This window comes from Brugia malayi (genome assembly GCF_000002995.4).
Source record: "Brugia malayi strain FR3 genome assembly, contig: Bm_v4_Chr1_scaffold_001, whole genome shotgun sequence".
NCBI lineage: Eukaryota > Metazoa > Nematoda > Chromadorea > Rhabditida > Onchocercidae > Brugia > Brugia malayi.
Genome location: NW_025062475.1, coordinates 9,128,411 through 9,144,532, shown reverse-complemented (window position 1 = coordinate 9,144,532; position 16,122 = coordinate 9,128,411). Strand labels below are relative to the sequence as shown.

The 16,122-nt window shown below is 33.0% G+C and overlaps 4 protein-coding genes across 7 annotated transcripts; 2 read left to right on the top strand and 2 right to left on the bottom strand.

Moving 5' to 3' along the window:
* Positions 1-518: 518 nt before the first annotated feature.
* On the bottom strand, positions 519-4,883 carry Bma-flp-14 (Uncharacterized protein; the record flags this gene model as incomplete). The annotated part of the gene is made up of 3 exons (XM_043077241.1): positions 519-649; positions 1,358-1,484; positions 4,782-4,883. 3 exons carry the CDS (start codon positions 4,881-4,883, stop codon positions 519-521), a joined length of 360 nt encoding a protein of 119 aa, XP_042933175.1.
* A 2,693-nt stretch (positions 4,884-7,576) lies between these two features.
* Positions 7,577-9,958, top strand: Bma-pdr-1 (the record flags this gene model as incomplete). 3 transcript variants are annotated; one of them, XM_043077239.1, is made up of 7 exons in its annotated part: positions 7,577-7,803; positions 8,001-8,228; positions 8,491-8,572; positions 8,712-8,789; positions 8,923-9,064; positions 9,393-9,562; positions 9,710-9,958. In XM_043077239.1, 7 exons carry the CDS (start codon positions 7,577-7,579, stop codon positions 9,956-9,958), a joined length of 1,176 nt encoding a protein of 391 aa, XP_042933173.1. The 3 variants fall into 3 exon arrangements, with proteins under 3 accessions (XP_042933173.1, XP_042933174.1, XP_001902935.2); XM_043077240.1 differs by having other exon boundaries at positions 7,619-7,803; XM_001902900.2 differs by lacking the exons at positions 7,577-7,803; positions 8,001-8,228; positions 8,491-8,572 and having other exon boundaries at positions 8,784-8,789.
* Positions 9,959-10,842: 884 nt separating this feature from the next.
* Bma-lpd-7 (Pescadillo N-terminus family protein) lies at positions 10,843-13,918 on the bottom strand (the record flags this gene model as incomplete). Its single annotated transcript, XM_043077238.1, has 10 exons — positions 10,843-10,989; positions 11,285-11,436; positions 11,548-11,714; positions 11,866-11,988; positions 12,097-12,323; positions 12,470-12,697; positions 12,958-13,129; positions 13,224-13,333; positions 13,503-13,736; positions 13,901-13,918. 10 exons carry the CDS (start codon positions 13,916-13,918, stop codon positions 10,843-10,845), a joined length of 1,578 nt encoding a protein of 525 aa, XP_042933172.1.
* Positions 13,919-14,570: 652 nt separating this feature from the next.
* Bma-rpl-9 lies at positions 14,571-15,532 on the top strand (the record flags this gene model as incomplete). 2 transcript variants are annotated; one of them, XM_001902898.2, is made up of 3 exons in its annotated part: positions 14,571-14,903; positions 15,137-15,269; positions 15,432-15,532. In XM_001902898.2, the coding sequence occupies 3 exons, from the start codon at positions 14,571-14,573 to the stop codon at positions 15,530-15,532; spliced, it is 567 nt and encodes a 188-aa protein (XP_001902933.1). The 2 variants fall into 2 exon arrangements, with proteins under 2 accessions (XP_001902933.1, XP_042933171.1); XM_043077237.1 differs by having other exon boundaries at positions 14,838-14,903.
* Between the last annotated feature and the right edge of the window lie 590 nt (positions 15,533-16,122).

Sequence of the window (16,122 nt, the reverse complement as noted above, 5' to 3'; positions counted from 1 at the left end):
TCCATTTCATAGCCGCCATATTTATTTTCTTTCCTCGTTTATATTCGCTAGTAACACGAATCTATCAATCCCTTGAAGAATTCCTTCATAAGACGTAAGATTGAATCGCGTAGTACCAAGTATTAAAAATTCTATTTACCATATTTGGTGTGCATGTAATACGTCAGTTGATGATGCTGAAGTTCATATTAGATATGGTTGTTCATCGTTGATTTTATTTAATTAATTTTTAAATAATAAAAATCTACTTTTAAAAAGATCAGAGCCAATCTAAGAAGGTGGGATTCATTTTGAAACAACGTTTTGACACTTCTTTTTGATTCATGGTTTAGATATTATTGATATAATTTATTCTGTCTTGTAAGTACTGATAAGTTATATGTGATACAAAAACATAGTTTCGCCTTTATTGATGTGCTTCAGAAATAAATGTCATATATGAAAAAACACCGCAATGATATACAACATATACATAAAGTTCAGGAAAATTATGGATGCAGCGGGAACTTTGATCTCAACTACTTACGACCAAATCTTAAGTATTCATGCTTCCTCTTCCCAAAACGCAAATATTCGTGTTTTCTTTTACCGAATCGCAGATATTCGTGTTTCCTTTTTTCAATATCCTGCACGTCGTCTATTGTCACACCTGTAATCATTACTACAACGTCCAACTAATTAGTATAAATTTTCTCATATGCATTTTATTACTAATGAAGAAAATTTCAACAACAGTTGATAAAACTGTTTTGGACATTTGAGCTTGTAACGACAAAGATTCAAATGCACGGCGAGCAACTTTGCTCTATGATCCAAATCAACCAATGATAAAGTTTCTAGCTGAGAAAGCAAGACAAATTCAAAAAAAGACAAAAATTTTTGATATCTTGAAAGCACAATTTTGAATGTCGCAAAATTCTGAGTTAATTATTTAAGTTTTATCATCTAACTGTCCTAAAAGTATTTAAAAAAAGACAAATCTATAGATTTCATTTATCACAACTAACATAGATAATAGGTCTCAGACTTATTTATTGTTAACCTAGTTCTCATCCAGTGGAAAATAGGCCGATTAAATAAAGGGAGTTAAATTAAATTAATATGCAGATCTTTATTGTCTCAATATTACGAAATTTAAGTCTTTTCATTTAATCGAAATTTCAGCACTCTTATTTCATTAGTAGCAAAATTTCATCATGTAAAATGAATCAATCACTCGATGAATTAATTCACCTTATTTGTTAAATTAATTACTTCCAGAAAACAATGACAACATGGCGTTGAAATAATAATAATAATAATAATAGGCAGGAAAAGAAAATTACTTCAAATAATTTTTAGAATTGTGAGATTGTACCTTCATTAGCTAAAAGTTTCTCAACATCCTTGGAAACAAAAGTGCCAAGCTGTGCCAATAATGATGAACTTTCATACAATTCACATAATAACATCTTGCCATTTTCTTCAGTAGCTGATGCAAATACCTGAATACAGCAAATCATACAATGCAAATTTTTATAATTCATTTAAATTCACAGAATAGTTTAGAGAAAATTTTTGGATGAAATGCATGGAATATAGTGAAATAATTTGGAAAAGTAAAGTGCAAATAAATAACAAAGCAGTTTCAAATTACAAACTAATTCTTATCATTTCTTATTTGAAAAATATATGTTCGATAAATTATTGTTTCCTCTTAATGAAGGATTGCTGTAAGAAATCACTATTGCTTCATTAAGATTGTCATATTTCAAATTGAAAAGCAGTGAATTGAATTTAAATGTATCCCCTGATAGTTGTATCCTTTTCGTTTTATACGTTTTATTTGGTCTTTTATATTATATTGCCGTAAATATGCGACACTGTTGTATTTACTGCTTTCTCCACAGGACACAGGTGTTTGTTATTGCCAAACTATTCATTATTCAAACTCAGTATTTGTTAATTTTATTGAAATATGCATTTGAAAGCCAATAGTTTGAGATTTCGTTGCTTCAGCAGTTCTTATACTAGAATGTATCCAATACAAAGACTTCACAAATTATTATTACCAATGCTATATTGGATTTTGGGAAGAATTAGAAATGCATGGTAGATTTCAATTGTATGGTTTTCCGGTTCTTTGGTACCTGATTCTCTTATGGTTGCTTTCTGTTTAGCAACAATGTTGTGACAAGTATCAGAATTATTATGTATTATAACAAATTTTCAACAAAGAAAGGGAAAAGCAAACATTTCGTAGAGAAAAAATATTGAGATCAGCGATTTTATGTTTGAAAAGCAATTTGGCTTATTATGGATAGCAAAATCCAGTTCACTAATTCACGGTTCACAATACTATATTTTTTACGATTGCTCGTAAAAAGCCACAAAATTGATCTTATTTTTTTTATTCATCTCTTCTGAAACTGTGTACAAGTAAATATACGTACTTATCGAGTAATCTGAAAATTTGAAATTCAAAATTGGGTAACTATCCTGTTATGAACTTCAAAAGGTATCTGTTTCTTTCTAATGAATTGAATGTCTTTTTATTTTATTCAAGGATTAACAGTTCGTTTTCTCGAAACCTTAGACATATCAGGCATATCAGAAAACTCAAAATACAAAAAAAAAAAAAAAAATGCTTGAAAAGTTGGCAATTATTGACCACTTTTCTGTTGCATCTCTCTCATTATGAAGTATTGAAATGAACTGTTTGAAAATCTATAGTTACATTTTTAAAATTCGCTCCGTTAGATCTGCGGATTAATAACTCACAAAGCAGTTTGCAATTTTATCAAAAAGCATACTTAGCTAATTGAGGTCAAAGGTCTGGTACAATATTTGAAAACAGGAAGATTAAAATGTCAGAAGACGGTTTTTCTTTAAAAAACAAGAAGAATAACTAGACTTTATAATTCTCGAAAATTTATGCAAACTTCATACAAAAGCAGCGCTAATAGATAAACAAAATAGGTGCTTCAATGTCAAGCATATTCCATATTTGTTTCATCGCAATGAGTACACTCATGTAAGTTACATCCGACCGGTTCCGGCTTACTTTTCCAGTATGGATGGATGCACCAATCACCACTAAATATTAAATTTCATAATTTGCTTTTTTTGTCTCTCATAAATGCTTACAGTTACGCATTTATAGATTCAGTAATGCAATTAGATGATTCTGCGGTATCACGAAATTGCCCCTTGATATAAGTTTTTTCCTGGACTGAATTTAAACCATTCTTGCATCAAATCGATTTAATTTCTACTATCTACTTGACAATTCTCTTTCATGTGATATGCTTGTCAATTTGAGGTCTAATTGTCCCTTTTGTATTCTCGAATAAGTAATTATAGATAGGTAAGCGAAAAGCACAGACACCTGTTTATTAAATACCATTATTATTATTTGCTTTTTCTACATGCAATTGTTATTGTTGCAAAATCATTGGTAATGCTGAGATGAAACAAACTGAAACTTAATTGAGAGGTAATGAAATGATAACAAAATGATAAGAGGCGGAAAGGAATTAGAAAGAATTAGAAGTTTTAGAGGTCTGACGATCGAACAGATCTAATTGCAAATCTTAGCATAATTGTGTAATAATCAATCTTTAATTAGGTAAGCAGTTCACTCATCCAAAATTTTTGCACTGTAAACTGTGGTTTATTTCAAGGATTAATATCACAATGAAAAAAAAAAAAAAAAAAATGAGTGCGAAGATCAACTAATAAGAGAAAAAAAATGATTAGTTGAAAAAAAAATGATCGACTGAACTAAATCTCAGGAATCTGTGAATGTCAATGCTGCAAAAATCAATAGTCTGAGTAACGTAAAATCTATAGAAAAATGATTGAATGGAAATTTTTGGCTTATCGACTGAAATTAATAGGTTTAGAAGAATTACTTCTTCCACTTTTTTCATAGCATTGAATGTAAAATCTTTTATGCATGAAAATCCTACGATTCAATTCTTTCTAAACATTTCCCATCATCGAAAAATTGCTGAAGAATCATTTTTCAAATAAAATATTTCAAAAATTTCGGCCATATGAAAGAAAATAAAGAAATTACTCATTAATTTCAAGCAAATCAAACATCATTTTCTTATAGATCAACCCTTTTTTTATCATTATAAACTAATAAAATGAGTTTTCGTATATTTGTCTTAAATGCAAGTAGAAAAAATTACTTCATTTAAGGCCAATTTTACATGAAATAGTTCAAATCAGAAAGATCTAGTCATGTGCTGTGAAAAACAGTAAATTCATTTGGGAACAGCGAAATGCTGAGTCATAAATTTCATCACTAACAATAAAAATTGTTCAAAATTCAATTACTTAATGCAATATAAATGTTTTCGCAAGTCAGACTTGAAATTTAGTTGAAGATTATTCCAAACGAATTCTTTATTTTTTCCCTTATTTTCCAAGAAAACACTTGATATCAGAAGAAAGATTGCTCAATAAACTTTTGACAGAATTCTTTATTATATATATAATAGTTAGCAGAATTATGTTCTATGCTTTACAATTTGTAAAACATTTTGTCAAAGACTGAAAACTTTTATGACTGATGAAAAACCTTTTTGAAACTGTTTATTTAATCAACAACAGACAAGACTTACCGCTTTGAAACGTTGACAAAATGAGATCGATGATACTATCATATGAAGTAAACATTCACTTAACAATGACTGTTTTTTTCTTTTTTTTTTTTTTAAATATATATATTAATAAGATTACTTAAACGATATTGACTAACGCTGTTATGTAGAAAGAAATAGAATTAGTACCTGTGAACAAGTTTGTAATTGACCGGTTGTGTACTGTACACAACCGGAAATTATTAATGCAGTGATAAGAGTGGACGAGAAGAGGTGATGGCGGCCTTTCATGATAACGTTAGCGGTGATAGTGATAGTGATAGTGATGGTGATGGTGATGGTGATGGTGATGGTGACAGTGATGGTAATTGGGCTTCTGATATAATAACTTCAAGAAGCCAACTCGAGTACCATTACATATACTCGTTGGCTATGAGCTTTAGATGATATTAGGAGGCGGACTTGGGTTACGATAACCAAAAAGAAACTCCCCAGGGGTGGGACTTCCATTCCTTATTTTCCTCTTTTCATTCTGTTGAATGTGATTCTTTGCAGAATATAATTGAAAGTGTGAAAGAAGGACAAGGAAAGAGGACAGCCAGCCGTATACTGTTTGATCATCTTGGCTGCTGAGCTTAGGCTGATTGCGATCAATGGAAATGGACCAAGAGAAGCGCATGTTCTCTCAGTATTCACATCAAATCCCTTGAATATCTTGAAGTTCCTTTTGGATCCCATCAAACAAATTAATTCTTTTTAATTCTTTTCTCTCCCTTTTTTCTTTTATCTCCCAAGAAGTCTATGTGTTTAATGGCCAAGGAAGCGTACCAAAATTTATGTGTCTTGATTATAAAAGGATCAACTATGCTCATTCATTTCTTGATGAAGAATTTGACATCTTCTGAAGTGTAAATAACACTACCTACAACAATAATGATGCTAATTCCTGTAGGCCCAATTTTTAATTTGAAAAGGCTTAACTCCAATGGTTCTGCAAGGAAAACTACATACTTGCTACACATATCATGGAAATATAATATACATAATCATGAGTATTTCTTCCGAAATAAAAACTAGAAAAGCTAATTGCGTAAAATTTAATATCGACGTTAGCTGCCCTTGGTTATAAAATATCAGGTGCAGTGAATTTTCTTGATATTCACTTCGCAAATTTATTCCTATCAATAGAGAGTTAGGAAAAATGGCTCTCATGTAATGAATTATTTTTCAACTTTATCGGATTCATCGATGACATCATCTCCAGCTTGAAAACCATTTTAATTTTGCTTGAATATAAACATTCTCTGTTAGGCTATAAGCCAGCCACATTTCATTTTAAAACAGAATTTATCCTCTTATATCCTTCTCACTGGATAGAAGACTAGTAAAAAAGAAACTCTGCACAAATCAATTTTATACACTTCACTTCATTAGCACGATCGATCTGGCATTTTAATACTCTATCAAATCAGAGTATATTGCTCGCTGTTTTATAAAAGTGATCTTTATGTAATTCTAGAAAATGACCCAGTTGAAAGGGTACTGTTAGGGCCACTATTGAATAGATAACTCACTTTAAGCGAGCAAAGAAAAACACGTTTAATATGTTTTCGTTTGCAGAGCTTTTGAAGACTTATCTTTTGAAGCTATTTAATCCTAAGTTTAAATTCGAGAATATTACTAAAACAAAGGCTAGGTGAAGTTATAGCAAGTGAGTCTTGCTGGCCTTCCTAATGGAAGCAATCCATCTGATTACTTAACTACAATCCACTTACAAACATACAAAATGCATATCAGAAAAAGTCGCTTAAAAAAGGCATTACGAGGACATCCAAATTCGTTGACTACTTAGTTCTAATTGGCCAAGCTATTTCTCAATCCTTATCTTCTCCGTTATATAATCAACATTCCTCTGAAAAATTAAAATCGATCTTGCTTTACTATCGATGGGAAAGTTCGCTGAAAATCGCGCTGTCTGATAAAATGCTGATAAAATAGTAGCAAAACCAATTTCTGAGTGACTCTAAGATTTTATTTTTGAGATTTTCCTTAAAATGGTAATAATAATTCTGTTTTCCCTTAAATTTCTCACGCATGCAATACAAATTTCACACCATCCGGTAACTTCCGAGTTTTATTTGACGATTATGAAAAATTTAATCAAATTAATCCGCTACAACTTCCACATTTCTCTAACTTTCAGTAAAGCTTATTCTCACGTATTATAACGAGAAAACATGAATATCTAAGTAGAATGGAACTGAATCTTTTGAGTTATCTGTAAAATCAATCTAAAATCTAGCAGTTTCCTCCTAATGATGCATAGAAAATCCACGACACTTGAAATATAGGTAAATCATATTAGTAGTCAACACTGTCAAATGAGTATATAATCCGTGGTTACACATTATGCATGCACAAATGATAAACGGAGCTAAAGCAAATTTTGAGTAGAGAATATACAATAATGAGTGCAGAAGCTCTTGTCCTATTATCCCAGGAATACTTCGAACATATCTCGAATGTAATCTGTTGTCCGTTTCACCGTTTGACCTCTGAGACAGAATCTTCTTAAGTCTTCTATCTAGCTTAATTTGTCATCTCATGCTTCACATGTTTTTTTAATTTTTAACAAGTGGAATAACATACATACATATATATACACACACACATACATACATATATATCTACATACATCGATATATACATACAACACACACACACACACACACACAAATCTGTTTCTGAAATAACTAGGTTCATGTTGATTAGCTCATATGTATACACAAAGTTGGAGTGGGATTCTGGATTCGGGAGTTCGGAACAGCGCTGAAAGAGTACTTCAAAAGATCTAATCAACATGAACCTATTTGTTTCGTAACGAGAATAAAGGCTGTGAGATTATGAGTGATCTGTTGGTGAATGTATTGCAGTGACCTGTTGTTGGATCTGTCGGGAGTTACCGCCAGTATTTACACTATGAAATGCAATTATTGATTACGGTGTGGAATCGAGAGCCATGGTATATGCGTCATATCGGTCGCTCCAGAAACGTTATCGTCGAAGTGGATGGCGATGGAACTGTTGGTGACGTGGCAAAGAAGTTGTCAACCACGCTTGGTATTCCTCACTCTAACTTCCTTCTTATCCTCTGTGGAAATAAATTAACTTACAATACACCGATCAGTGCCCTCTTACTTGGACCACAAACGTAAATCTTTCATTTTCCTTACTTGGTCTGCAATCTGCATAGTGTTCTCAACTTTTAATCATTTTTCCATTTTACTGTGAGATCAAATTCAGCTTTGAATATTAGGTGAAATGTGTGATGTTTCAGGTTATCTATTTTCATCTACCATCTATGTTTCTTTTCTGATAAAATTATCACTTCATTTCTATTATTTTTAGCTCGCTAACAGCAGTAGTCACTGCACCTTGTTCATCAGAAGATGAAAAGCAGAAAAGTGGATCCTCATTGTCCGCAAATAACAGGTCATCTGAAATCACATCATTTAAGGTCTTTTGTAAAAGTTGCAGTTCACTAAAGAACGGTAAATTGCGCGTCTATTGTGTTGAGTGCTCATCCGCTTCACTAATTCTCACTAGAGAGCCTTCCAGTTGGAATGACGTTCTAATGTAAGATATTGTTTTTGTCTATTAATTTTAAAGTCATTTTCAAATAGACTTTTTTATCACTATATAATATAAAAATTTTGGAAGAGAATGAGAGTGTTAATTATTTGAGACTGGTAATTTCATTGGAATGAGATTATTCTAGAAGTCTTCATTTATATATAATAAAAATTGTAGTGTTTAGACGAGACATCGAGCAAGAAAAGTATAAGTGATTAGACTGTTTCGTTTCGTAAGTTTTTGTTTTTTTTTTTTTTTTTTGTAGAAATACTATACAAGCCGACTGCAAGGATTGTGAGAAGGAGACTGCAGCACGTTTTTGCTTCAAATGCATCGACTGCGGCCAGGTGTGTCATTGTTTCTTGTCCTCGCAATGTTATTTGATTATTCATTATATTTCGCCTTCTGTAGATCCCTTTTCACCGTTATTACCATTTGAAATGTTATAGATTTCTATTTCATAGTGTTATATATTGTCAATTTTAGGTGGCAGTACCTCTAACACATGTTCGAAATTTTCGTGGATTAGGCAATTGTTCGATATGTTGTGATTCGCATATGAAAGTGATTTTCATATTTCTCACTGAGTAATAAGAAAAGTTGCATTATTTTAGAAAGTATTATCCGGGACTTCTAGTCATGTAACTAATTTAAAAGGTTAGTTTAAATTCATATCCTTTGTGTTTCATTCCTGTAGATTGTTGTGCAGTTGAATTGCCATCATCAAACATGCGTGGATTGTTTCTCAACCTATATCAAAACAGCTTTTGTTGAACATCAGTTTGCATTTATGCCGCCAAATGGTTACACTGTTGGTTGTCCTGTTTACAACTGTCGTGGTTTGTAATATTGGTGATTTAACTTTAGAAATATTCACAAGTTTAGATTATACGGATTTCTCTTTTGTATAATTTTATAAATGTTAGTTCTTGAAACTCCATGAATTGCTGTTTGGTCAAAAAAATTTTAATTTAAAAGGCTAGGCTTTCATTCATGTTCTCAGCAAAAAATTTTTTCTTTCTTTTTTCATTTTTTTTTTTTTTTTTCACTACATTTTCTTCCCACTGTCTGTCGTAATTAGGGTTAACTGAGAAGTTTTTAGTAAGCAAATGAGCTGAATCAAGGAAGTTAATAGGATAGAATGCTTCTGATTTTTATAATTTATAGGATGTGTAGTCGACACACATTGTTTTTATCTGATGGGCAAATCGACTTATGACGAATATCAGCGGCAAGCAGCAGAACATTTTATTACGCTGGAACAAGAAGGAATGTTTTGTCCAAGAGCAAACTGCGGTGCTTCTTTTCTATGGGAGTTTAGTCCATCAAATCCAAAGGTATGTCAATACACTAGTTGGGCTGTCAGATGTGCTAAAGTATGTAACTGTATATGATATATATTTGTTTTTCTTTCAATGATTACAATTTTGCAGTTTATTCATCTCCAAAGATTTCAAGCAAAAAAAAAAAAAAATTTTTTTTAGATAATTTGTCCGGAATGTTATGTCTCATTCTGTGGCTTATGTCGACAATTAGAATGTATTTGTTTGGGAACAGATGCGACCAAGAAGACCATCGAGCGTATATGTCGCAGATGTCCCTCTTGTGATACTCCAACAGAGCGGAATGGCGGTTGCGCTCACATGCACTGTTCGCAGTGTGGTGAGCATTGGTGTTTTTTGTGTGTGAAGTCATGGAGTGAAAATTGTCAATGGAATCACTGGTTCGACTGATGTATTTGGACTTGCCTTTAAAGTATATTATCAGACCTCTATTATTAAAACCAATGCCTAGTAAGACAGTACAAGTGAAGATTTTACGGGAATAAAACTATAATGTAAAGTCACTTTGTCTTTCAATAGTTTCATCTAATTAATTTGAACTTTTTCCGGTATAGTGTCTTACTAGAAGTTACAAAAATCTTCTTTTCTTAAAAAGTAATATCTTTGTCATTGTTTGTTTTACTCATAAACATTATGGTTTATTCAACTTCATACTATTTGTAAGTGTATATAATTCCTTAAATTGTTTGTGTGAATAACCTTTTATTCTCAAAAATGGATTACTCTTTTTCTCATTGGAACATTTGCTTCTATTCTCAGGTCAATATACATCATCATGATGCTTGTCATCATGGCTTCATTTCTTCAGTAATTCTGAAAAAGTACTAGAAGCACGTATATGACAACCGTTATTTGACAAAGATGTTCTGAAATTAATTACTGGTAATTTAAATTAGTACCACATAAATAACATTACCTCTGCCTTTTCTCTTGTCTGCATCTTTAATTTTATGTTTTATTGTTTGGTTTTTTTTTTGACTATGGTTAATAATTTCGCTCCCCCTAATTCTTTTTTTTTTTCTGAATGGGAACGACTCAGTCCACTCTAATTTCCGGTTCACTTAATTTCTTCATGATTCCTATGATTTCTTCGTCAGATAACTCAGGCTTTAACATTTCCAAGCCTTTTCACAATTCGCTATATTAAATATGCACTTTATCCACTGAACCCGTATGATCCACTTGTTTTTTGACAAATCAATAGTATATCAGACGTCATAACCAAATATTTTACAACGATTTATTCCATAATTTTAACAAATACAACGCATATATCAATCCGCTGCTTTCAACATTTTCAATCTTTTCTCATTTAATTTCTTCTCTTCGTGAACTCGACGTTTAATTCCTCGCTTGATTTTGGAATACACTCGTCTACGCTTTTTCGGTATGAGCATTTCACGTAGTTTGAGTTCATGTCCCTTAAAAAGATAACTACTTAGATCAGAAGGAAACTTCAATTAATTTACATATCTTTCCGAAATCTACGCAGTTATCGCCCAGTAACTGAAGCCTTATGTCTTAAAAAATATTAATATCTGCAAATAACATTTGGGATTTTTAGACCTTGTACAAAAATCAGTTTTCGTAGTATGTAATCAAAATACAACTTGAAGTTAAAAAGCTGGACTGAAATCTGCCTACACAGCTTCTCTTTTCTTTCTAGATAGGAAAAAATTAGCATTGATAAAAAGTACAACGAAGAGTCATTTTTACCTTTTCGTTTAGTTTCTTCTGCAAATTTTCTTTATGCATTCGACCTTTGTTGACGTTTATAATTGGTACTTCCTTTTCTTTTTGAATTTTTTTCCTTTCTTGCACTTTGTTTTCTGCCTCAGTTTCCATTCTGTTGGTCACGTTTGCCGATGCTGGAAATTGGGATTTACTAGATGCAACAACAAAGTGGTTTAATCAGTATTTCGAAAAAGTTATTTTGTGGAACTCTTCCCAACAACAGTTCTAGAAAAAGAAAAAAGGACCTTTGCTTAATAGCCTCAACTGGTTGAGCTGCTCTTCATAAGTGTCATAATCACTGGAAAAAGGTGACAAGTGAGGTGGCAGTATTGCACCGGGAAGATACTTCTTTATTGAAAGGCAACTTCGTCTATTAAAACTGTCGAAAACCCACTGCGGTTGTACGTAACATCTACAAGTTTTGGTATGAAAAATAACGACCAGCACATTATCCCCTACAAAGATATGTTTGTTGAGCGAATAAAATAGTCTTCTATAAATGTTGGTTAATAGATTATTCCATTTTATACGAAGGAGATGGCAGATGGTGAAATCTGAAATACCTGCTAATATTTTTATGACTGTCAAGTAGTGGTCTGTCCACTATCTGGTGGGTAATCTGAGCATCATTTTCATAATACTGTGCCGCTGGACAATTTTCCCAGGAAACCAAGCCACCACAGCTTCTGTAAAATAAAGCTTGTAAAGAAATGACTTAAATAGGATTAGGTGCTATGTATTATATTACCAATGAAAGAAATGAACATGACGTTTACTGGGACCGCGATAATAACCTTATAATAATTGCAAGAACATCCTTTGGGACTTCACGATTTAACCAAAAACGATAGTTTGCAAACAGCTGTTTTCTCTTTTCGACATCGCATAACTTTTCGTTGAGTACATTATCGACTTCATCACCGATACTGGCATCAATTTGTTCCTCATAATTTTCAAATTTCGACAGTGGACACGCTAAACTATATACTCTTCCTTCTTCAGCTTGATCATCGTCTTCAAGCTAAAATGTTCCCAAATTTTAATAAAAACTGAAAGAAGAATACATAAAAATTCTGAGATGAATAGGATTTTTTTTTTTTTTAAATGTAAGCATAACAAGAAAGCGTGAGAAGATAATGAGAAGGAATGTCATAATATAAAAACAACCTTGTCCGATTTAAAAGCAAGTTTAGGCGGATAAAACAGTCCAACTGACTGATAAAGTCGAAAGTTGACGAATTCGAGCATTGTAACATAAAATTCCGCAAATGTTGCCATCACGGAAAAATCTACCTCACTCACATGTCCCATGCCTCTATCATGACCTACAATCCATGTTACTCGTTCACCCATCACTTCTGCTTCATAATAAATCCCTTTAATTGAAACAAAAACCTGAAACAGAAATATCTCTCAACATTTTCTGGTAATAATCCCCATTAACCATCTACAGCTTCACGGAGTTATGAAATGATGCCTAGCACTTGAAATAGTATCATAATCTATCAAATCAACAGCAATAAACAGTCGAAATTTTATCAACAGCGATAAACAGTCGGAAAAACTGAGACTAGTAAGCTACCTACGGTAAAAGACTAAGAATGAATTTTTCGAATCATATAAAAGATAAACAAATGCTGCGCAAAATGGCTCACCTTATTCAGCGAATTCGATTCGATGATATAATGATTGAATTCTGCTGTTAGCCTTCGAGATGAAGCCACTAAGGAGCTAGTAATAATTTTTGTATGAGGCAAAACTGCAAAAGCAAACAGCAAACATAACGCATCATCCAGATCCCGCAGCGCTGATTCGAACGTCGGATATCTGCAAAAGGCAGATAGTCATGCATAAAAGTGTGTATAATGTACAGCAGCCTACTTAACGTCAAAAAATTCCTAACACCTGTTAAATAAAACACCTTTCTTTCACAATATGATCCAGTTGATATTCAGGACGATTTTCGTATAATGTTTTGATACGTTCTTCATCTCGCTTCGCTTTTGCCGTAGTCAGCTTTCTCAAGAATATCTGAAAATGTAATTTAAGCTGTGTTTTTCAGTTAAATTCACCATAAATCGTCCATTTTTGATTTTAATTGTCGGCAATCACCGAGCCAGTAGGACTTTGAGAAGACATTCATCAAACCAATCGCTCAATCCTGCCACACATACTTAAAAAGATAAAAGAAATAGCATACCTTATATTCCCGGAATTTTCTAATAATTGGTTCAGAAGCAAGAAAGTTGATGTCTTTAGCATAATAGTACACTCGATTTTCTGTTGACCCCTTGTTAACTTTCTTTTTATGCAACGGTTCATGAGGATAAACTCCTTTTAAGATGCAAAGGCGACGAAAATCCTTCAATGACAACTGCAGTTTTTTCAGCGCTCGTCCCCGAGTGATATAATTGGTAGCAGCTCCGGATTCGAACTGAAAACGATACTTTCAATGTTGAGAACCTAAAAACTCGCATTTCCTGATATTAGTGTTAACAAAAAGATCTTTGCGTCGCGTATCATTGCTAGCTTTTAGTCTAACTATGAAGAAAACATCGTAAGATAGTTTAAATAAATAGCAATTTAAGAAGATATTACTTTTTTTTTGATGTGCATTGTTCACTTTAAATCGTTTTATAGGTCCTTTTGCCGTATTCTTTGATCCTATAAGTAAGCATTATGCATTGGACCTCTCTACTCTAACAATACGATGAACTAAGAATAATAACAATGTATTGCCATACTACCACGTCACTATGATATGTGAAATGTCTCATTGGGACTCGCTTGGTTTGATAAGTTGGTCGGTGAATTGGTCGCAGTTGGTTTGTAGGTCCCATCGGCTAACAGGCGTTGTCGAGTTGTTTTCTGGTGTCGTTGTCTTCCAGTTCTCGGGAATTGGGTGCTGGGGTTTCTCAAGTTGTCTCTTTCCGGGCATTTGGGCTTATTAAGTAACCACGCTAGTCTCTGTTATAACGTCTTTCCGCATTCTTCCACACTACTTAATGAACGTTGTGTCATCTAGTTGCTTATGACTTCTTGGCGAGCGAATGTGGCATAGATCGGATTACTGAGATTTGAAGATGACTCGAACTGAACTCAATAATTATGTGAAATTTTAACTAGTGGACAGATGCCACTTTTACTGGCTCACATGTAATACGATCAAAAATTGTTTGCTGTTTGTTTTGTTCATTCATAAGCATTCAAGGATGGTTTCCATTAAAGAAAATCATTGTATCTATTAGTAAAATTCCAGTGATAAAGGATGAAGCTCATCGAGGCACATGACACAGTAAAGTTCCCGGAGGGTGTAACATTCTCAGTTAACAAACGAGTGGTCATTGTCAAGGGACCTCGTGGTGTACTGAGGAGGGATTTTCGACACTTGCATATGGAGATCGAAAAGATTAGCGACAATACAATCCGTGTGAGGAAATGGTTTGGAATACGGAAAGAAGTCGCTGCTATTCGTACCGTTTGTTCTCACATTGAAAATATGATTAAAGGTGTTACTAAAGGATTCCGATATAAGATGCGGTCGGTGTATGCTCATTTCCCCATCAATATCTCACTTCAGGAAAAGAATACTATCGTTGAGGTAAATTTGAACGATTTTTCTGCTTCATATAATAACATTCACTCAGCTGATTTCATATCATCCTGTATTTCACAAATAGTAAGTGAATGCTATTAAATGCTGCTCTGATTGTAAAATTAAGAAAAAGGAAGTAAAAAAAAAAGTCAATTTGTTCATTTGCGTTCGACTATATATAGATAATAGCAAAATTATGGACTTGTGCTAACCAACAGTTAAGCTTTTTATTGTTTCAGATTCGAAACTTTTTGGGAGAAAAATATACAAGGCGTGTGCCTCTGCCAGATGGTGTTACAGCAACCATGTCGGCCACCCAGAAAGATGAATTGATCGTAGATGGCAATGACTTGCAACTTGTTTCGCAAGCAGGTCAGTCATGATTTAATGAAGGGAATCAGGTGCTTTTGTTTTATGTTTAGTTCCACATATATTTGCCATTGCAAATATCCAATATTTAGAAGCAGAATGTGACGTTATATTCCAAACTGGACGTCTCCTCATGTGAACTGATTATATAAATATTCATTTCAGCGGCACGTATTCAGCAATCAACAACAGTGAAGAATAAGGATATTCGCAAATTTCTAGATGGGATATACGTCAGTGAGAAGACGACCATCGTTGATAATTAAATCATGCAGTTTTTTTTCTTTATTTGTTTGTTTTTTTTTTATTGATATAATGGCTATTAAACTATTATGTCATGCAGCTTTGCTATCAAATCAAATGTATTACGTTTACAGTTTGGGCTACTGGGTAAGTATTACTCGATTAATACGATCTTATTTGATCTTAGAAGAATTTGCCGGACGCTTGGAATTTAGTAATATATTTTGTTAGATTTTAGCCGATTTTGGTTTCATGGAAAACCACTTGCTAAGTTACATCTTGCTGGTTTTTCTTCGTTCATCTTCAAGAGATCTAGACAGGTCAGATGAGTAAATAACTTATATCGAGGACTTCCATTAAATTATTGTCGTGATCAGTAATTTTGAGGAGATATGAGCAAGGAGACTCGTCACCTGGACTCGAATTTAATTAGCAGTTGTGTTTTGTAGGAGTTACTAAACTTATTGTGAAGTGAGGAACGAACTTCCTATCGTTATTATCTGTTGTTGACCCCTAAATGAAATTCTAATGTAATTGATATATATATATATATATAACTTTTGTCGTATATCCAGCAAAATTCTGCCTCGCTGAAAGCGTGTCTTCGGTGTTC